Source organism: Sabethes cyaneus, chromosome 1 (assembly GCF_943734655.1).
Source record: "Sabethes cyaneus chromosome 1, idSabCyanKW18_F2, whole genome shotgun sequence".
Classification (NCBI taxonomy): domain Eukaryota; kingdom Metazoa; phylum Arthropoda; class Insecta; order Diptera; family Culicidae; genus Sabethes; species Sabethes cyaneus.
This window is the reverse complement of record NC_071353.1, coordinates 1216354-1239901: the sequence shown is the minus strand read 5'-3', so window position 1 is coordinate 1239901 and position 23548 is coordinate 1216354. Positions and strand designations below refer to the sequence as shown.

At 37.4% G+C, this 23548-nt stretch overlaps 1 protein-coding gene across 1 annotated transcript; it reads right to left on the bottom strand.

The window, feature by feature from the left end:
* Window positions 1-713: 713 nt before the first annotated feature.
* On the bottom strand, window positions 714-23069 carry LOC128732746 (homeotic protein antennapedia). The gene is made up of 3 exons (XM_053826081.1): window positions 22560-23069; window positions 22284-22503; window positions 714-961 (listed from the first exon to the last, which is right to left on the bottom strand). Exons 1-3 carry the CDS (start codon window positions 23067-23069, stop codon window positions 714-716), a joined length of 978 nt encoding a protein of 325 aa, XP_053682056.1.
* Window positions 23070-23548: the final 479 nt, after the last annotated feature.

The window sequence follows — 23548 nt, the reverse complement described above, 5'->3', positions numbered from 1 at the left end:
AGCTAAACGAAAAGGAGTCGAACGGATAAATGATCTACGGGAACTTAATTTTTTTTTCTGTTGGGATTTGCCAAGCACTTGATATAATTTTTTGATTCGAGTTTTTCCTCATCCATGTAGGGTTGTTTTTCTTTTGCTTCTTCTCTCTCTTAAACGTTCAAGCACTTTTGTACGTATATTATTAGAATATTCTCGTATTTTTTGCTTCTTATTCTTCCACAAAAATTGTACCTTTTATCTAAAACCGATAAAAGGTTTTTGTTTTCGCATTGCACAATTATTTTCACATGTTTCCTAATTTTTCTCTGTTTCCTTTTATCCTGCAATCCGTTTGATGAATGTTTAGATCTTGTAATTCTAAATTAATATTAGTTTTGAGGTCACATGAGTTGTTTTGCTTCTTTTTTCTCCATATTATGTGTTGTTTTTCTTTATAATAAATTAGTAAATGTGTTTTCCTGTTTACAGTAGACATGCTTCTAAGAACAGCACAAAATTTTAAATTTCGCTCCGAGGCATATTAATAATCAACAGAAAATTAAGTAATAATTTCGAATCTGTGAACATGGTTTGATGGGAAAACTAAAACGGAAAAAGCATGGGCGTTCGTTCGTATTACGAATTCCGAAGAAAATTAAATGGAGGAAACTGCTGATAGAAATTGCTAGTACTTTACACGCTTAGGCTAGGCTAGAAGAGATGAGCACAATTGTTTACGCCGGGGATTGCGGCGGTGTCATGTCGTTCTCGTCTCCGGATCCTGGTTCGCCTTTTGTCTTGTTTTCCTTTTTCCACTTCATCCGTCGATTCTGGAACCAGATCTTGATCTGACGTTCCGTCAGGCAGAGCGCATGGGCGATCTCGATTCTCCGTCGCCGGGTCAGATAGCGATTGAAGTGGAATTCTTTCTCAAGCTCCAGCGTCTGATACCGCGTGTAGGTTTGGCGGCCACGTTTTCGCTCTGAAAACAAAAAAAAAAGAAAATAACGGAGGAGATGTTATTCTAATATCTGATATTACGACGATTCATACAAAAATTCACACACTGTCGAGGGCTGCTGCAGAATTTCCAGAACGAACCAAATAAAAAAAAACAAGAAGCGATACGAAACTAACGATTCATTATGAATAGGCAAGATGGGATTTAAAATATCCCATGCTCTCCGGCTCGAAATGGGCTGCAAAGCAACGAATTATCAGGTGATGTATTTCTGTATGTTGTGCTACGTTTTCCCAACAACGACAAGAAAAAAAAAACACCCAACAGAAATGGACTCTTCTGGCTTCTGGCGTATAACGAGGAAAGAGTGGAATTAATAAACGTTAAAATTTAATGAAAATTAATTTGGTGTCAAAATTCACCTTAATTAGATGTGTAGACACGAAGAAAATTTTTATTCGTTTTCCATTTTCTGTAGTTTGTTCCATTTGGAGGGCTGAAGCCGCTGCCGAGGAGCCGAGTTTTAGGCAGCTAATGGAATGACGCGCAAAACGGTTTACCTTGAAAAGTTGAATATAATTGGATTTACAGCTTACATTAACGTGGTAATCCGCGCAGCTGCGAGCAGATTTAATGGTTGCTGCAAATCTAGTACAACCAAATTAGTGGAAAAGCCCATTTCCATCGGTTCCAGGGAGTTCTCGCTGCCTGCCCCTTAAATTTCTAAACAGTGCTGCCTCTTCCGAATATACCTATGCATAGAACTCTAATTGCTTATTCATCATTCGAAGCGGCACTTCAAGTGAAGACCCAAAAAAAAAGTTGCTTTCTGAATTTCAAATCAACTTTTTTTTGGTCTATCGCTCTGCTTCGAAGGGTAGCAGCAGAGAACACATTTTTATTCATCACGAAATTGGCTTCAATCTAGCTGGCAACCTTAGATGAGCGCGCACTGTGTGATAGAGGGAAAAAACAACTTTCAAAAGGAATCCCTCATCCTGTCTCAAAGTTCCCCCTCTGGGGTTGGAATTCTTCTTTTTCGATTATCTGCAACCGCGACCAAGCCCGACGGGCCCGCCGTGGCCCGTTTGGATTCGGGGCGGTGAGTTTTTGTCGTTTCCGCCAATGTGCAGGAGTGGTGGGATGGTTGTTCATGTTCCAGTCAGCTGTCAAATCTTTTGACATGGGTGTTCAAGTCCTGCTTTCTTCCCGCTTTGCTTTCCACCGAGCCAGGGTAGCCATCGGCCGGGCCATGAGGCAGACCTCCAGGATTCTTCTGCTTGAGGCTTAAGCCTTCTTCTTCTTCTTCGGTGCCGTTCGGCAAACGGTCCAAAAAATTATTATTCATCTTCTGGTGCCGCTGCCTGCACACTCACTCTTACTCACGGTTGTAGTGATACGTGAAAGTTTTTTTTCCTACTCGTACTATATCTGCCCGTATCAGAACAAATGGGTTGAAGTTCGGTGGAAATCTACTTCGTTGTCGGAACGGATTGACGGAAAATTTGGGTTCCAATATTTTCGTATCATCCCGACAGCTTCAACGACGGCCCATTTGAATATAAAATTCATTGGATTTGTATATGATAAAGGTAAACATGTTTATTCACTAACTAGGGAAACGATCGTTACGTCTTTTTATAACTCAGGAATTCGATAATTACGAGTGCGTTTTTTCTCCTGAAAATTTCAATTACCAACGTACAAGGCTGTCCAATTATTCCTCTGCACAAACGAGTACAGAATTTAATGATACTCGAAATTGCAAAATAATTTACGGACCCGGGCCCGGGACACTTTATTTGTCATGCTGTTGTGTTGAGCAGGAACTGGCTACTTGAAGTTTTCTGCAAGAGTAATGTTGATAACAGTGTGAAGTAAAGTCGCTTTCATTGCATTCGATTCAACGTCACTCGACTTTCTTTTGACAAAACGTGTTAGGAGAGCGTGTCTACCTACTGGATGCACTTCGTACCGTTTGTCAAATAAATAATTGGCTTATTGCATGCTAATGTGCATATTCATATTGTTTTAACTGGTCAAAATTGAAACAAACACATCCTGTTCCTAAAGTTGGAATAAAGACCGTTGAATGAATAAACAAGGCAAAACACATCTGTAATTTCCATTCGTAAAACCAATTGCTAAAGTCTACCTGGTCAGTTGGAAAGTATAAAGCGTGGATAGTAATCCGAAAAATTGAGTCTTGAAAAAATCCTTTATCAATAAAAGTTCATCAATGTTTCTGCCTCATAGGAGTTACCAGATTGAAACCTTGTAGTTTCTCCATTTCTAGATTGAATTCTAATTTACTGCTGATTTTATGAATATTTTTTCTGAAAAGTTTTATTTACCAATAAAATCTGACAGGCATCTACGCTCATGGATAACAGAACAATTACATTATATTTAATTCGTTCATTTTGAAATTAATGTTGAACCATTTTGACCGATTCAACAAATGTCCAATTAGGCCATTGCAAATCATTTTTAAAGTTTTTGTCACCCCCCCCCCCCCTTGGGAATTGGCTTGAAAAATCGGGGACCAAAAAAATAATTTGTAGGACATGAGTCAAATTTTTTTTTTATAAAATCAATTGTCTGTGAGCTCTACAGTCTGAAAAACTCGAAAAATGAGTGTACAAGTAGAGTTAACGCTTCTAGTACGAAACAAAAATGGAAATTCGAACAATGGAATTTCCGAAAATCGTCCCAAAAAAATTTTCCTTCGTTTTCGTCTTTTTTCGTAGATTTTTGCATGGAAAATAATAACGTATATATTATAAGCAAGAATAGATTCGGTTTTCACGTTTAAACTTTAAATAAAAATGCTTAAACCCAAGTTTTTGTTTGCTCGATTAAAAAATTCACTTTGTTTTTTTTGTCCCCCCCCCTTTAGTGGCCGAACACCGGAAGGACAAAAACTTTTTAAAATAATTGTAACGTCCTTATAAAATTAGAAAAAAAAAGACATTGCTGACAAATCCTACGTTCATTCTTTTCGCTGGGTATTTTAAAAAGTGTTTTCAGCTATTTCAAAACAAGCCGCTTGTAACGCAGCCATGTGTTTTTCTAACTATTAATCATCTTTAGTCAATTAAAAGTTTCATCTGTAAACATGAAGCAGTAACTGATAAAATATAATTTACTTTTATTTTTGATGTTTAGCTAACTGTTCCACCTTTTAGAGATGTTACGCGAAGTAAGGGTAAATGCAGTCAACTCAATAAGCAGCAATAAGCAATAAAAATGCAGTCAACGTGTGCTAAATTGTCTTGAAACAAAGTAGGTAACGAAGAGGATCATAGAGTGAAAAATGTGGCTGATTACAAAAATCGTGTTTCTTTTCTTAAAATTTTGAAGGGTTATAAGCATCTTTCATTTAATATATTTTACTCCAAAAAAGTTATATTTAAAATCATGTTAATATTCTTTAGCTAAGTCTCTAAGCTCTTCGACACTTATAATAATTGCTCTCTCGATAATTTCTCACTCTTTGTTTTGAAGTACACTCTCAGATGCGTTAATTAGTTTAAATAGATAAAGTGCACCGAAAACGAATTAAATAAATGAATATTCTAAATGTAACCATGTAGAAGTTCATGGGTTCGGTCGGATTGCTCTACTCCACAGGAATCACTTTGAGCAAAAAAACAATCTATAATTTAGCAGCTGAATGAAAGTTTTTATATTGACTAAAAAGTTAATAGCCGAATAATGTAAATATGAAAAATAGCAGATCGTACAAAGACATCTTGACATCTTGACAAAGACATCTGAATCTGTTACAAACTTGAAATTACATCCTAATAAGTTTTTTTTTTCGATTTGTAACACAATATGTTAAAAATATCAAAATGTGTTATAAAACAGATATAATCTTGTTATGGCCTCCTGATCGGGGACCGATAAAGTATATATCTTACATATTATGTCAGCAACTCCAAATTTGTGTTTCAATTTTTCTCAAAACTGCAAGGATTCAAAATTTTACTGACAAAGTCGAACCAACGATATCCATTCTTTTGCTAGAATATCCCTTTTCTGTTAAAACAAAATACCGTGCATCTCCATTGCATTATTAAAACTTTTTTTTAAATTTTACCTCAAAAACAACAAATAACACATCACTATTCATCATAAGTGTTGAACAAATGTAACATAATCAACATTATTGTTTGTCACCATAAATATTTAGCAGCATTAGAGTATGCGAAAGCTTAACTGTCATTGGAATTATTTTGCATAAGTCAAAGATAACAATTAATTTTATAATTGCCCTAAACGACACACTTTATCGAATTCTGTTTTGCTGAGACGCTGTAGTCAAATGAGCATATACTGAGCGAAAAACAGCAAATGGAGCCTGATCCGAAGGGAATAAACGTACCAGAAAAATCCCGAAAGACGCGATCCTATGAGACGTGAGCAGATTCGAAGCAGGATAGCTCTGGAGATACGAATAAGTTGAGTTTCCACGTATGGGAATCAACTGTACTGAGTGTCTGCTGTGCAGTAAGCTTACCACCTGCGTTAATAGTCAGCCTGATGCAGCACCAGCCGAAAGGCTATGCGCACCGTGCGATCTGAGGTGATCTGTTAGTGAGTGACGAACCTACGAGAACCTAAAAAAACAATCGATTGGAAGACCATTTTCTACGTGCCACCAAACCCAAGTAACAAATTGGATTTTATTACATTCTTATGATGGCATTTAAGACCAAAATTGGTCTTGAAAACCGCAATAAGAGTTTGGACAGTTTTGATGACCTTCAGCTTTGAGTGCGCGTGTCGAGTGAGACCGGCTAAATCCAAGGAGATTTCCTCGCTTTCAAAATGACTATCAGGCAGTGGAGCAGTATCAATAGAAATAAATTAGGAAGACCCACAAGGTAACAACACGTTTGGTCTAAATCCAACGAAAAGAAGCGATCGTGTGTTGGAAAGGTTATGGCTGACGACGAACGACGAATTGCAATTATCAATGAAATTGAAGGATGGTATCCTGCTTGCGATTTTCAATTGAGAAAGTTTCAGGTCTTCTAGGTATATTCCTGGTCCGTGGAAAGATTCTCCTTCAAGTAATGCAGTGCGACGAGAAAGTTCTGGACAATGGTGATTGCACCTTGTGGATACGTGTGATGAACTTGGGAAGAAATTCGTGTTCAAAAACTACCGACGCACCGTGGGAGGAAACCCAAATCTAGGTGGAAAAAAGTAATTACGCTAAAACCGTTAGTCTTAGATATAAAGTATCTTCGGAGAAAATTTGTTATTTTAACTTCCGCATTTTTTGGTGTATATGACATTAGGATGACCATCATAGTAAGAGAGTACAAAACATAAACTTTTTATGGTTTAAGTTAGCTGAATAAAATGTTCAGCAAAGTTAAAGAACATTAAACTTTGAGTAACTTTGCTAAAGAAATGAAAGTCCCATCTCTTATGGTTGATGGGATGGAGCAATTGAAAGTTTATTGGACGGGGTGGTTCTAAAAAATCCGTTTTTTCTTAATATTTCCTTTCGTGTTTATTTCTCACAAATCTTGCCTTCGGAGCACTTTCACATCAATCAAAAACGCATATTTTGTTTGAAGGAATCAAGTCGCTATCTCCTGCGGTCCTGAAGCTACAGACAGTTTTTCTTAAAAACTATGCTTTTTCAAATGTCAATTACCTAAAAACTGGTCAAAAGCAGCAAATTAAATTTTGTATAGATGTTTAATCAGTCCAGGTCGGCTCTTTTTTGATAGACTGTATTGAATAATGAAGTAAAAATTGCCATTTAACTTACCAAAATCACAATTTTAACGTTAAGATTAACGGTTTTAGTGTAATTACTTTTGTCCACCTAGTTTTGGGTTTCATCTCACAGTGCGACATCTTATTCAAAGGATTGAAGCTTGTTCGACAATCCGAGGACTACTGAACAAAGCAAATAATATCTTCGAATTCTCGAGAAGAGAAAATGTCGCCGTGCTGCGGCGATGTTTATTCTTTCGTTGCTAACTATAGACGAAAGAACTGTACCTGATGCAGGATGAACTAAAGAAACCGAAGAACACTCTGATGCGAATGGTTTATTTCCGAAGAAATGATCGCGTTATCATGATCGCGGAGACAAGCTTAGCTGGCGAAGTAGTCAAGCTGTCAGTACAAGAAGCCATCTACTGTGGATGAGTTCGTAGTACTGCGGAATGACGGCAGAATTGAAACTGCTCCGCATATTCATTTCAATGCAAACTATTTGGTACTCCTCCCAACAACCGGAAGCAGGATGATAGAAGATTAGCGACTTTGGTCATATCAATTTTCATTAGTTGTCACCCATCTACTTGCTAATTGGCTACTTGGCTAATATCAAAACTGGCTGTGTTGGAGATTAATGATGAAGAACCATCCAGGCATTTCGGAGTTAGGGCCTTCCCCCTGTTATGAACCCATTCCTTATTTAAACCCCTCCTTTATTTCAACCCCTTAAGTTCTGAGTCCTTTATGTTAAGGAACATATGTGCCAAGTTTGATGAAGAAGCGTCCAGGCGTTTCAGAGTTAGGACCCCCCCTTTTACGACCTTCCCTCTGTTACGAACCCCCTGTTATGAACCCCCCCCCCCGTGTTGTCAACCCCTTCAATTCTGTTTCCCTTATGTCAAGGAATATGCGTGCCAAATTTGATGTAGAATCGTCCAGGCGTTTCGGAGTTAGGGCCTCCCCCCTGTCATGAACCCTTCCCCCCATCTTATCAACTCCTTTAGTACTGATTCCCTTATGTCAAGAAACATGTATGCCACGTTTGGTGAAGAACCGTCCAGGCACTTCGGAGCCCTGCACTCTGCTACGAACAACCCTCTTATCAACCCCCAGTGGTGATTCCCTTATATCAAGGATATGGGTGCTAAGTTTGACGAAGAACATCCAGGTATTTCGGAGTTATGGCCTCCCCCCTTGTTAGGAACATTCCCCATTCTTATCAACCTCCAGTGCTGATTCCCTTATATCAAGGAATATGTGTACCAAGTTTGGTGAAACTCGGTCAAGGACTTCCGGAGTTATGGTGGAACATACAAACATACAAACACTCACGCTCACTTTTATATAGATTGTCGGACTTCGGTATAACAGGTGTTATGCGAGTCTTCTTTTTCTATGCCGTAGAAGCGACACAGAGCATCTTGAAGTTTTCCCGTTAGCTTCAGATGATAGCGGCTTGGACAATGTCCTGTTATAAGACCAGTATAAATGCTTAGTTCTTTCTTCGAAAGCTCCAGAATTTTGCGAGTCATTGAAACGTTTGGAGAGATAAACCGTTTCGACTGCTTAGCATTGAAAGTGTTATTACAGTTCGATTTCACTGTCGTACATTCCCATGCTTTTAGCTCCATTCTTAAAGCAGAAGCCGATAAGCTTCAGAAGGGTTCAGCATCTACAAATTGATGAGATGATCCATCAGCTCTTTCATTTCCATCGATTCCACGGTGACCTAGGATCCAGTACAAGTTGACTTGGCTACGACAAGACAATTTTTGGAGTGATTGAATACATTCCCAGACAAGTTTTGAGGTGAATGTCGCCGACTTTAGAGCGTTTAGAGCTGATTGGCTGTCGGACATGATGCATATATTCAGGGATGATTCGATCACTTTGATTCAATTTTGATTCATTTGACAGTACCGTCTCAGCCGAGCAAAATTTGACAAAGTTATATATGGGACATTTGTAGAAGGGACGTATATGGGTTATATGGGTTATATATGGGACCCATATATGGTTATATATGGGACGTTCACTTAGTTACTCATCAGGTACTAGCATTATAGCACCCTAACTACAAAAGATACAGCAAAACTTTATTCAGGAAAGTTGTAGATAATAACTAGTTCTACAAATGTCTTATACTTAACTTTGTCAAATTTTGCTCGGCTAAGGCGGTGTACTGTCAAAAAATCAAAATTGAGTCAAAATGATCGGACCGTCCCTGCATATATTTGAATGTCTATAGTTCCTGCGCAAACATACAGTCGTATATTCTAGAATTGCTTGTATTTCAGCTTGGAATACAGTTGGCTATCTGCCCTACCTAAATCTGCCATCTGGGTACCTAAATATATGGCAAACGAACGATTTGGGAGAGCAAAAAGAAAACTGGATCTCCCTGGAGGACACTCCCTGATAACAAACTATCCGGTGGTGTAACTCGACAACGCACTCGACCGGAGATTGAGAATTGTCGGTTCAAGAAACCCCTGTCCAGTCAATTATTTTCACAGTTTTTATATATATTTTTTTTTCAATTCATTCAGTTTTCGTTTTTCATTCACACCACTCGAAAGAAAACTACGTCCATCTGCCTTCGTCTCTTTTAATTTGCTAATTTTGTTTATTTAGTCACTAAAATCACCCTTTTTCAAGTGTCTTTACGGTTATCAACACTGATGGAGTGACTGTATAAACCAGAACGACATATTTACGGCTTTAAGTTATACTTATGCTAGGAAATACGCTAATTTAAAATTGCGGAGACGCGTTAGAACCACAGCGTTTTAAGTTTTCCCACTTTGCAATATTGAAAACTTTCAAATGAAAATGAAAGATTATGCATTATGTTGAGATTCTAATCAAATTCAGATTCTCTTAAAAATGTGCGATATATGACATTATCTGCAAAGATAGTATTTTACAACAAATGAATACATTTTTTGACCGGATTATGCAGAAATGTGCTTTATAGACAAGTTACTAGTAACCAAATGGAACTGTGACTCAGTTAATTAGCTATAAATTTAATAGAAAAACTTAGAAAAGATTGTATCTAATAGGGTTATAAGCTTCTACCACTTTTTATTTATTTTTAAAACTCATTGGTGCAATGAAATACCCGAAATAGAGAGCAAGAAGCCCGTTTATATTTGATCTAATTATCATACATTTTTTGGATACTTGCGTAAGAAGTGAACCACTCCTCCAGTAAGAAGAATTGCATACTTTCTCAGATTTTTTCAACCACTGAAGCGTGTTGGAGTCAACTGCAAATTTCAAACCAAATTATTTCTTAAATAATTAAAAAGCAAATTCTGTTCCCAGCTGGTTTTTATTTTCCTTTGTTTCTTCCCCGACCTTAGAATCATATTGATTACACCAGATAAGACAAACCATCAATAACTGGCAACGCTTTAAAAAAAACTTTATACCCCGACGCGTAGCGTTTCAAGTCGCGTCGGTGCGTTGCGGCGTTGCGTTGGTAGAACGGAAAACGCACACTTCGCAGCCGGCCGGAGAGCAGCGACTATTGGCAGCGGAAAAAGTGATCAACTTTGCAGGAAAAATTGACTCCTAAATGAGAAATAAATAAAGCATTCTCCAGTTTGGCCCTATGAAGGTATGCGCGAACTGAAGCAGCCAAAGTGTGTGCGTACGAGATTGAGTATGCTCCATGTATGCTGCTAATGATTGCAATCAATTTTGCTTTACATCTCAATTTCTCGTGACTTCTTTTTTTTCTTGTTTTATTTTTTTTGTTGTCGTTTCGCGTACGAAGCGCGTCGCTGCAACTTAGCAAAAGGACGATCAGCAACGATTGCCGATACCGATCAGCGTTAAGAGATTTTAGTTTAGATTACTACTATTCTGAAAATAATTACTATTTACTAAAGTAATAGACTAAAAAATAACACTTCGCATCATTGGTGCATCGATTGCAATTGAACTATGATTAATCAAAATGACAAACGAAAACACGGGGATAATTTTTCTCTTTGCTATTACTACACACAGTAAGAAAGAAAGAAAGAAAGAGTGAGATAGAGACACAGACATATAGGAACCTCGGTTTGGCATCAGTTTTGAGCTGATGGAACCGTGAATACGATAACGGCCACGGCGACTTATAGCAATGGAAAATAAACGCGAAGGTGTGTCGCCAGGGACATACTCGTCTGGCAGCCAAAGTGAATAAGCGGAGGAAGAAGTTAACAATAAACTATCCCAACAACAACAATAACAACGGCAACAACAACGACACGAGAAACGAACCAGCAAACGTTGCGGGCTGCAAAGTGAGCACTGGCTTTGTAAACGGAGAATTCTATATAAAAAATCTCTAAATAATATGATAATGTTGGAATTGAAATTAAGACATTTTTCAAACTGTCTCTTAGCGTAATTTTTCATCGGTTTGCCGCGTGGTGGAGCCGATGGGAGCACGGAAATTACCTCCGTCCATATTCCTGTGTCTTTTCTGAACTCTGGCACTCTGCCTGGGAGTAAAACCTCCTGCGGTTCGAAGAGGGCCATCCTCGTGAGCTCAATGCATACTATTTTCTCTTTCATTTTCATACTTTGAATTAGCTTTATCGAAAGGTGAAAAATCATCTTCCAAAATGCTGATAAGGAAGTCTCGTGTTATTTTTTTCCCATTCTCTGCGTTGCCCCTTAGTCGGATCAACATTCCATCTAGGAGAGAATTAATGGTTATTATAAATTGATATTTTATTCCACCACCAAAAGGCGATTTGGCATTTAGGAAACGATGAGTTAGTAAATATGAGAGAGAAAAAAACAGTTTTTTTTCCTTCGGATATTCAACTTTAATCTCTTAATTCAATAGGACGATGTTTCCTATTCCTCACGCTCTGGCACCGCAAAATTAATGATGCTCATTTTGAACACAATTAATAGATTACGCTGCGCGTCAATCACCGTTTTTAAGCCTGAAGGCAAAAAAAATAAGAAGAAATACGAAAAACTTATTGTGCCGTAGAACCGAAACTTTGCAAACGGTATATATAAGTACTAATTGAGAATATATTACAAAACGTCGCGGATGACGGAAGGTAATTTTCGCGGTGTAGCGTAAAATGTGCTGAGAGGCACTGTCCCATCATCAACAAGTGGCTCGTAATTTTAAAACAACTGGCGCTTTCCTTGCCCTCCCCGCACCCCTTCCTCTGTTTTTCCATCTAACTCGTCGATTTCGGAACTCCGAGAGTAAGTACCGTGCTGCGAACAACGGACGGCAGGGAAAATCCGGACGACGTGAGATCGCGAAGCGTTACGACGCTGCTCGGAGGACCGCAGGCGTACAAAATTTCCCAACTCGAAAGAAGGAGATAACGATCAATAATAAATTTTGCCTTCATCTACTTTGCATTTTCGGCACATTGCTGTCTTTTCAATTATGATCGCTTGTAAGTGTGTTAGGACGAAAAGTCTAACGCTTCCACCGTGTCAACTGTTATAACAATCGCAATAGTAAGCGCAACTGTAGCGTAGAGAAAACTCGCTGCGGAAATGCACCTCACTTTCCGGTCCCGTTGCCTTGGTCCGTTCTCACATTTCAAGGCCGCTCGACATGAGAAATAGGTTCTTTTTTCAGAGCAAAGTTTGAAAAATTGATTCGCTCGGAAGAGACACGTGAAAGGAAAAATCTAATATTTCAAACATTTTCCGACTGATCTCATCTTAGCCAGCTAACCAGAGGGAAATCCGTATACGTTCTTTGTTTATCTTATTTTCCCGTTTTGACAATCTTCGCCGTCTTACGGAGCGAGTGAAAGCGGAAAAATGTGCTTTACTGTTCGACAAAGCCAGCGGCACGGAGATTTTCCTTTCATTTTCACGCTCCCCGTCAGAAGACGGGAAAAAATCTGTTCTATACGCAGCTCTCTTCCAGCCTTCAAGTGGGTGTAAATTTGAGCCGGTCCCCTTTTAGCTATGGATTAGAAGCTGCTAACGGCAATCTCCGGAAAACTTCGAATGTGTGTGGATTGATACGATGCTGAGTTTACCGACCGTCAGTAGGTTTTTCCTCTTTATGACAACTCCTAGCAGAGAGGCAAGAAGTGTCGCACTCGCATTTATCAACATCTGAAACACAATCAAAAGATATTTTTCAGGATTTTCCTTTTTGATTGTTCGACACTTTCTTCGACGTCTGGAAAGGGATACTGTTTCAAAATGGTTAACTGGAGCCACCTGATCGAAGTGTATAGCTTATGACCGTGTTTGATAGCAAATCCCACTACTAAAGCGAACGAAATCGACAAATAATGCTATAGTAATTTATATACATCGATTAATGAACATCTTTGCGTTGAAGACGTACCTGCTTCCAGAAGTCACGATGCATGTTGACCATACAGGATGAATAACTTTTATGTCAATTCTTCGGAGGGGAAAATATATATGTAGGCTGGCCAGTACAAGGTGGCTATTATGCACTAATCTTCAGACTTATTGATAGGATTTTATCGTTTCGCACTGATACTGATTCACGTAATGCAACGAACCAAGGAACACCGTTCCTCTGTCACGCTCGAACGGTACTGAATTTACCTCTTCAATATTGCACCGATTCGGAATGCGAAAATTCTTGGCTACTTTAAACTTCGCCAGATATTTGCATTCGATGTTGTAAATTACGCCATAAATTTGCTTTTCATCCGAACACGTTTCGAGACGATTGTGCATGAATCTTTGGAACCCAAAACAGAAGATGACCAAAGTGAATTGGGTGAAGAATTTATGACCGATTTCACAGCTATGATCAAGTATTGCAAAATCAAAAACCCTGCACGATTATGCAAAATTCGGCCGGACCCGCACTCGGCAAGGGGTCTTCCTTCTTGAAAGTTACATTTTTCGAAAGTTAACCCGCCAGACACAAAGGCAATCAGTTAAAACTGGAGCAAATTTGCTGTGACGACGGCATGACGTACAGAAAGGAATCCTTTTTTCTTCTGCCTCCTGTCTAGTGTCGCTCTATCTATCTAGCTCTTCTGATGGTTGCCCTTTCTGATTGCAGATGTCTTGTTGTTGCATACTGCAGTGCGAATCCGTTTGTCGCCGTACCGTTGTTGCAGTCGCCCAACGTCAGTGCCAAAAGAGCAGAATTTGGCAAAGTGACACGGTAGGAAAAACAGGCTGAACTTTCGAGAGGGTAAAAAGAGGCAGCCAGAACTACCGGTTGATAGTTTGCTATTAGGGAAATGGGCCGACAAGTTGGACGACGGATTTTCAGCTAAAGAGGGAAATTTGAAACGGTATTAATTATGAATTTCTTTTGATTATGTTGAAATTTTCATTAGCGTAGTAAATGATATATGATATTTGGTTGTAGTCTAATTTAGTTGCCTAGTTTGAATGCCTTGATAATAGAAAATATATTTGTATGTACATTTATTTTGATCGTTTAACAAAACTTTTAAATAATTTAGTTTTAATACTGAGAACCGTGGAAGTGAACTGAACTGAAGTGAAAATAACACTAGTCACGTATATTAACCCTTAAACCTAGAAGAATGAATGTTACATATAGCTGATAGCCGCCGGTGTTAGAATGACAGGCTCATGTTTGGACTAACTTAAATTAAAAAAGCGTTTATATTTTACTGTGGGACTATTCTATTCTAATTCAAAAAATTGTCTATGGATGAAGACGAAATACACCTACATCTGTGTAATATGTATTGGCTTGAATTAAACCTCACAACCGATAAATGCACAGAGTCTTCTATTAGCTAGCGACGGCTCTGATTCCACATTCTAAATGTTTTCTGCTGCGATTTTCGAAAAAAAAAGTTTTGTTCAATTTTGCTCTCATCTCTCGTCATACATATGTTTTATTTATCGACTAAAATTTTCAAAAAAAAAACATGCAAGTTTTAGACTTTTCTGTTCTGAATTTAATTTAATTACACAGCTCAAAACAGTATAGCTTTAACATGATTTCCCGATTTCAGAAATCAGTTTATAATATTCGAAATTTCTTTCTAAATAATTTATAACTTATTTCATAACTGTTTTAAAAATATTTGTAATCTTTTATGCTACAAAACCTTTTTGATTTATGCTATTATCTGATTTATTTTTCAATCTTCATAGTTTTCAGAAACTTATGAAGTTGACTAACGATCTTTGGAATCATTCATTCCAATCATGTAGGGGAAGACGGGGTAAGACGGCCCCCCTAAGCGAATAAATTGCTAGCTATAAATGTGTACGAAAATTCACCTTTTCTTGTTCCACACATGGAAAAGCATTCATTTATCTACCATTAAAAATTATATAAAGAATTAATTAGTCTATTTTTCCGTGATTTTTCGTCAATTTTCGAAACGTCTAAAAATTACTCGTTCACAACCAGGCGGGGTAAGAAGGACCATTAAAGGGGTAAGACGGACCATGGCGGAGTAAGGCGGATTGTGGCAGATTTGAAGGTTTCTTTGAGTTGTAAACACAATTTCAATATTATTAACTAAGTAAGAACAAGTTATTAAGGGGTTTTTAGGTACATGCTAAGAAGGTATAGTTTAATTTAGACACCTGCTAAAAGAAGGAATTTTACTACTAGTTCAATTTTGAAAATAAGAGTAGACATTATTTTACTCCACTGGTATTTATTTACTCTTTTCTTGGCGTTATTTTAGTTGATTTGTCAGCAGGACGTTTACTCTTTGAATACCCTTCACTTTAGGTGCAGCCAAATAAGGCAACACATTAAATGAGCCGTTAAGTGAATTGCAATCATCGAATTTTGATTCCGTTAGATCCAAATTTACATTGATTGTGTTATTCGAATGGCACTTGTTGGCTTCTTTTGACGTGGGAGGCTCTGTGTTAGACAGGATGATCTCAGATTCAGGGATAATTTTTATTACAGGTGTACTCTATTTCGAAAAAGACAATGATGAAGCCTGCAAGTCGTAAACGAAATGCGTATCCGTCAGAATAATAAAATAGTTAGTCAAATTTAACAGGAAAAAAGTTGGTTTTTTCATTCAATATTTTTAAAATCTATTAAGACACTAAACAGAAGAACTTTAGGCAATTATGAGCACTATGACGTATGGCCCTTTTACCCCGTGAAAAATGGTCCGTTTTACCCCTAGTTAACAATTTACATTATTTTGCTTTTATCTCTCAATCCGTACTATTTTATATACCTTTTCCGCCACACACAGAACAAGAATTGTCCAATTAAAGTCAGTGGTAACAGAAACGACAAAATACATAGCTGTTTTTGCTGAAAAACCTTAAATTTGTTGCTGCGTAAATTATATCGCATGAAGATACTGCGAACGAAAAGTTTGTTTTGATTCTAGTGCCATAAGTTGTCTCGAAAGTGTTAAGATAGGCTAATAAACAAAACATACTGGGGCATTTGTAGAAAATTTAAGGATTTCTTGACGAAATCGAAGTGGTCCCTCTTACCCCGCCGGGCCTTCTTACCCCTTGTTCCCCTAATCATTTTTTTCAATAAAATAAATTTTCAATCAAAAATATCCGCTGTGTGAGTATGTAAAAAACAATAACATAAATAAACTTCAAAATGAGTAACGGACGGCTTCTATGGTTCAAAGCAAGCCACATGCCCTGGCGGGTATTGTGGCTTCGAATCCGGTTTTAATCTCATATTAGAGCTTTTCGATTAGTTCGACTCATGCAGCTTCCAGCATTGGACAATAGGTAGGAGTCAAAATGACTACTTGTCAAGCGTAGCTACCAATATCCCCCCCTTTTCCTTTCCGCTCTTCCCCTCCTTCACAAAAAATTTCATTTCTTTCCCCTACCGTCCCTTCATCAATTGTAGAACCATGGTTTCAAAAAATATTAAATCCGTCCGCCAATTTTGAAAGCTTGAAAGTACATCCGTGAGCAAAAAAGTTGAAGTTTTACTGTCAGATCATCCTGATCGATTTGGTTTGCAGCGACCATAATAAAATATCCAATAGAATTACATATTAATAAATTTTAGCAGTTTACATTGGTATGCAGCACATGCGCATTTAATTTTATCGTGTATATTAATATGATAGGTGGATAAAATCAATGCGCCATCAAACTTATGGTAGTTTTAACAAAATAAATATAATCAGCTAGTCAATCTCAATTTCTAGCAAAATCAATTTGGTTGCTTCCTGTGACTGGAAAACCGCGTGATAATCACTTTCTTTCTGCAAAACACTTTGCTTTGATAAAATTTTCTTTGCGAGCTAAAACAGAATACTCGCATAAAAAATGATTTCAGTGTTGAGTCTTCATAATAGCAGCAATAAATCTGATTGGTCATGGTTTTACCGTTTCAATAGCTCTATTGAAAGCAACCGTCTTAAGATCAATTTCGATTGGTGCGCCATATTGTATTGCTACGTCACACGTATTGTAAGTTTATAAGAGACGTGAAGCAGTCAATTAGTTTTATCGTGGTAATATAAGCAACCACAATAAAGTTGCTTTATGAACAGTTTTATTATTGTTTTATAGCTAGCTACAAGTGTATTTTGATTTGTATCCTCTTAGTATTGCGTAATTCCATAATAAAACCAAAGGTAATGGTTAATACCGCAATAAAACTCATATAAAAATCAAGTAAAACCAAATGGCTTTAGAATTGTTACTTGGATGGTGTCTTATGGAAAATCATTTTAAAATGTTTGAAATTCGCCTGATTATGTATGCATGAAGACCGCTTTAAAGCGACTTTACTACACATACTAACATAAGAAATTTATATAGAGTTAAAAGGGGCAAAAGTGTGATAGGCTTAAAAGTACGATGCAATGATTTATCAGTGCAGATTCGAGGTATGCATGGATACCACCTTGACAGCCTGATTTGATTATTTGAGGTAGAAATCGACCCGTCTTCGGAACATAATTCAACTGTTAGTAAATGCTAGTTGGTTTATATCATTTCTACTGACAGATAATAAAAATAAAGAAAAATAATACCTTTTAATATAATGACAATCGATTTGATCGTTCAAAAAATTTGATTCAATTTGACAAAACGACGATTTTTGTAAAAATACCGTGCTGAAATTTTTTGAAATTGAATAAGTTTACGAAATTTGAACAAAATCGGACCACTTTTTTTCATGAAATTGCTGAGTAAGTCATTGTCATTGATTTGATTCGAAAGCTATGAAAACTTTGTACTGACAATTGCCTTCAAACCTCCTACTTAATGAGATTTAGTAACTTTTTAGATGCAAAAAGCTATAAAATAAGTGTTTCTCAAGGCGTTTTTATTGGATTTCTCCGAAAAATGTGTGATAAAACTGATTGCTTTTATTTACCAATTTAAAGCTCTAGTATCGTTCTACAATTCGTTTTTTGACGTAAAACGTCTATCTCTTTCAGTTTATGTTTTATGTTATGTTCACCTTCGGAAGAGTACCTTAAAATTAAAAGTTCTATCATCCAGCGGAATTCAAATTTTGATTAATCCCCCTAAAAGTGCAATAAAAAAATTATTTTTCTTCAGTTTCAATATAACACATTGCTGTGTTCTGCAAAGTTTTACAGCATATTTTTACAAGAAATTTAGCTGAGGACAGTAACCATTTATCTCTTCAGCAAAGATAGAAAAATCCTATTAAAAATCGTTAAAATCATTTTTTTATTTTAGCTGTTTTTATAGTTGTTGTATGACTTTTTTCTGTTCTACAAAGTTGTACAAATAGTAAAAATACATAACATTGCTGAACATAGTCTACCTCTACCTTTGCTTGTTTAGGAACAATAGAACTTTTACTATAAAAATACCCTAATTTTGACCCCGAATTACTCGCAAGAAAGCATCATTTTATACAAAAACTCTTCCCAGAGAATCAGAATAGTTTCAAGCAGGCTGAAAAGTTTTATAAATCATGTTTGTGCTTTTACAAAAGATAAACAAAATTTATAGGCTGACAAAATCGGGATAAAAAGCTGATAAAATCGGGGGTAGATGAAATCGGAACATTACTGTATTTTGTACGAAATACAACGCGCGAGTAAGGCCATTACAAAAATTTTAAAAAGTTTTTGTCCCTCCGGTGTTGGGCCACTGAAGGGGGTGGTGCGAAAAAAACAAACAGAATTTTTTAATCAAGCAAAAAAATGGATTTTAGGCATTTTTATTCAAAGTTTAAACGTGAAAACCAAATCTATTCTTGCTTTTAACCAAATTTTATTCTTGCTTGTTGTTATTTTCCATGCAAAAATCTACGAAACAAAGACAAAAATAGAAAAATTTTTTGGCCGATTTTCAGAAATTCCGCTGTTTGAATTTCCATTTCTATTTCATGCTAGAAGCGTTAACTCAATTCGTACACCCATTTTTCAAGTTTTTCAGGCTGTATAGCCCACAGACAAATGATTTTATAAAAAAAACTAACTCATATCCTACAAATCCTACGAGAAAAACTTTAAAAATGATTTGCAATGGCCTAACTGTGTTACAAAAGTTGGCACGAGTAATATGGGTTTGATATCTTTTAAACTGTAAAACCAATTCTTATGAAATTTTGCAAATATATTTACAGTGATGCTAAACTAATTGAAACTAGATAAATTTTTCTGGTAAAAATCGTTAGAAATTATTGTAGGGGGAAATCCCCCAACGCAGGTCAGCTCCCAACGCCGGACAGCTCCCAATACCGGACACTTCTGACTTTCATAGTTCTAATGATGTTAATAGCCAATATTTTAAAATCAGCAAAAAAGAAAAAAAAATAGCATGTGTGACTTTGAATTTCAGAATCCTTTATGAATATAGAAATTTGTTTGTTTTTATCAACCGTCGATCGAATTTTTATGTTTCAGCTCATTTTTGCATCAGTACTACGGTGTTATACGACCGGGTAAAATTCCGCAATCTCCATAGTTTATTTTTTCACAGAGATTTTCAATTCATTAAGAAATATTCGGTGTACTCAGTAATTGCCATCCCCCAATACGGGATACTGAACCGTCTCCCAACAGGACTGCAAATTTTTCAATAAAAACAAGCTTTTGTAAAGAAGAGATGAAGAAGAAAACATCACTCATGGTTATGTTAAATATGAAAAAATAAGGAAATTAGAACTTTTCGAAGAAAACTCAAGAGGCTCGATGTAATGCATAAAAAACTGTTGATTTTTCTTCAAAGTAATCTTTCAAACATCTGTAGTTAATAAGTATGCAAACAATAGAAGAACTTTAACCTTTTTGCATGTATTTTTCAGAAATATAACCTTTGTACTGGTTTATTTTATGATTTCTATTAAGTGTCCGTTATTGGGAGACACTATTTTTAAATAACGATATTTATCAATTTCTCGTTCGACTTGTAAAATGTTTCATTCGTGATTCTAATACGTGTATCCCATTTCCTTAGGTGTCTAGTACTGGGGGACTTTCCCCTAAATTTTATCGTATTAAATTAGGCTCAAACTGTTGTAGTCTTCCCCACATAATTCACACAGCAGTGTTATAGGTGTTATTTAAATTTTAAATAAAGTAACGCTAAAAACAAACCTTTTGTCGTATTATCTCTTTTGCTTTTTGTTTTCGATGTTTAGATTTCTTGTGATAAACTTTTAAACTAGGTATAAAATAATCAACCATTTTCGAATTATGGTTGCTCCAAACTAGTTGCAGAGGTTGGGTTAAGCAATGTCCCCAAGGTATGATCATAACAAACCTCCTCAGCACGAAATTTCTTCTAATTATAAATTCAAAATTTTCCATTCAATTTGCAGGAAAAAAAAATCGCCCAGACACAATCGGCCACCTTAACAAAGGCAGCCATACTTTTTTAGCCATTGATTCGAAATCTCTTTCCAATGTGTTAATGCATTCCCAGTAATGGCGGTCGTTTCATTAGATGCAGCATAATATCATTACGGCACCAATGATAATCATACTGCTTGCCTTGCCTGGATGTGTTCTAAACGGATGCTCTCGAATGATTGATTGAATTTTTTTATGGTATTGTTGTTCTTTTTTTTTCGTTTGAAAAGTAGTGCAATAACGTGCGCTCGGACCTGTCAATCAAAGCGAAATAAGCGAGTCCCAGGCTAGGCTTCATTCGGCGTGTACACCAAGATGAAGAATCGCGCTGGCCATGACGTTATTACCAGTTTCTCATTGTCGGTTGGATTACCGGGGGTCGACCGACCGCTGCCGCTGCCGACAGCAGAAGATGACTGGTTTGGGTACCTTAAAATTAAAAAATCATTAGGAAGCCATTTTAGTTTTATTTCTCTCCTGCTCCTTCGTACGGGTTCCTCAGGTGAATTAAAAGCGTGAGTAAAGGGCAATGAAGTTTCCACATCCGCTATGTTATTATTATTGGCTTCGTGAAACCAGATTCTCGTGGAGAGAAAGTTACGTTAATTCAAAAATAATTTTGCTTTGAAATTATGATGATTCATGAGAGCTTGCATGATTAGGTTTGCGGTTATAGTCTTTTAATTGTTCTGAAACAAACGAAAATCGTCGGTTCAGTTCAATTGCTGCGAGAATGGCCGAATGGTGAAGGATTGGCGAAAGAAAACTGATATTTTACTGGGGATTTGGGCTTTTCCCTTTCATCGCCAGCGGCAAGGAAGTGCAATTTTTACCTTATTTTGTTCAAAAGCGTGAAGCCAGAAGATTGCCAGAAATTAATATTAATACTTTTTCATTAATCTTCAGTCCAGTTGCTTCAATTGTGCGCTCTAGCCGGGCTCTTAGGTTGATGCTGTCAGAATGAGAAATACTCTTCCGCATGTTCCCGACGAAAAAGCAATAAAAACACGCCGCACAGGCAGCAAACTCGAGAAAAAAAAACTAAGTCAGGAATTAAAACAAAATTAACTCTGGAAAAAGAAAAATTTCTTGCACTGTTTTTTTTTCGTTACTTCACTTTGTTCAATGTATTGCCCGAAAGTAAAGTGATATTAGAGGGAGGAAAGCATTGAAGTTCTCTGTTTGTGAGAAGAATGTGTATCTATAATACTAGCAAGTTTAACAATGAATTTGGCTTTTACTTCTTTAAGATTTCGCAAGCAAGTTTGAAATGTTCACAGATAAAATATATTACGAAAGATTCAAGTATAGGTACTAAAAGAACATGTCTCCAAAATGTTGGATAACTCGTAGCCATTCCTAAAGAATATGAACAACTATCTCCCAAATAATGCCTGTTCCAATATCCATTAGCACAACATTGAAAACAGAAAAGCAAGTCATACTCAACCGAAGCACCGAAACGCCTAGGAACTCGGTTCGGTGCCCGATTACACCCAAAAAATTGTAGACAATATGAAAGGCCTCCGAAAAGAGAAAAGTGATTATTAATTTAGATCAAATTTTCCTGCTCTCTTTCTTTGCGCTTGACTCGACTGTTGGTTCGGCTGGGTAATGCTGCTTGCTTGCTTGCCAGTGTCTCGAAGTAATTTTAGGTTTTCCCGCTCCAAGCAAGGAACGGCAACGGCAGCAGCAGCAGCAGCATTGCATTGTTGAAGAATTCTAATGACTAATAACGTCGTGCCATGTGATGTGGCATGATAAATCGAGTGCCGTTAATCTTGTACTGGCGCTAGAAGGCAAAAACTCACCGAACTGACTCCTCATCCACGGGTAGAGTGGCGACTGTAGGCCAGAGTTAGAATTTTGACTATTTGGCGGTGGTTGCTGTCCTTGGTGTAACTGTGGAGGTTGCTGGTGCATCATATTCGGTGGTTGCTGCGGCACAACTCCGGGTGGACCACCGCCAGCGTTTGTGTACATTCCCATATGCTGCGGGTTTTGGTGCACCTGATCGGGAGAGAAACAATCCTAATATCAACGGTATTATCTTATCACTTTCGTATGGCAGAAAAATGCTCACTCACCTGACCCTGTGCGTGCGCCATGTGATGCTGAGGTATTGTCATTTGCGCCGTGTTCATATGGTGACCCAACTGTTCGAGCGGAGGGGACCCATTTTCAGCACCGTACGTTCCGAGCCCGTTCGGACCATTTCCAACTGCGGCCTGCAATTTACAGCTAGCGTAAACTATCGGTTGCTGCTGTTGAGCTTGTACTTGCGTCTGCTGTAAGGGATTGCCGTTCGTCTGCTGAGGTATCACTCCACCCACCTGACTCGAAGGACTATCGGCTCGCGCATATCCGGCAGGATCCATGTTCTGTTGGTAGTAACCCATTCGGTCATATGGCGGAAAGCGTGGATACGGTGGCATATTTCCCTGGCCCGCATGACTCTGACTGTGATGATACATTTGCTGACTAGTATCTAATCCGTCTACACCAGTTCCAGGATAGTGACCGTGCATGTCTGAATTCATATAGGAATTTGTAAAGTATGAAGTCATACTTTCACAATTATTTGTACTCATCGTCATTATGCAAAGTTTGGTTTAGGTTTAAGCTTGCTTGCTTGCTAGGTCTTCGGCCAAAGCTTCCGAAAGCGAAGAAAGACGTTTCAACTATATCCAAACACGCAGCTCCCGATCGTGGAGGAGTTTAGTGATTACCCATCTGTCTCATCTGGGATCAAATCTGGGTGAGCTTGATCTTCTCGAAAAGGTGGTAGTAAGTTGAACTGGAATCGTAAACACTCGCACACTTGCACTTAATACTTTTACTATTTTCTTAAAATAGACTTGTTTCATATATAAAACTATCACAAAAGCTTCTTTATTGTGTATTGACTTTTCTTGACGAATTTATGCCTGGCATGCGTGATTTAGGTGAAGATGATTTTGTTTTATACAACTGGATGACAAACACGGTGAACAATACTCGCTCTAGGGTTATTTTTTATACTATTTTCTAACGCAAATCACAATCAATCTTGCAGAAGCAACACTTGAAAGGAATC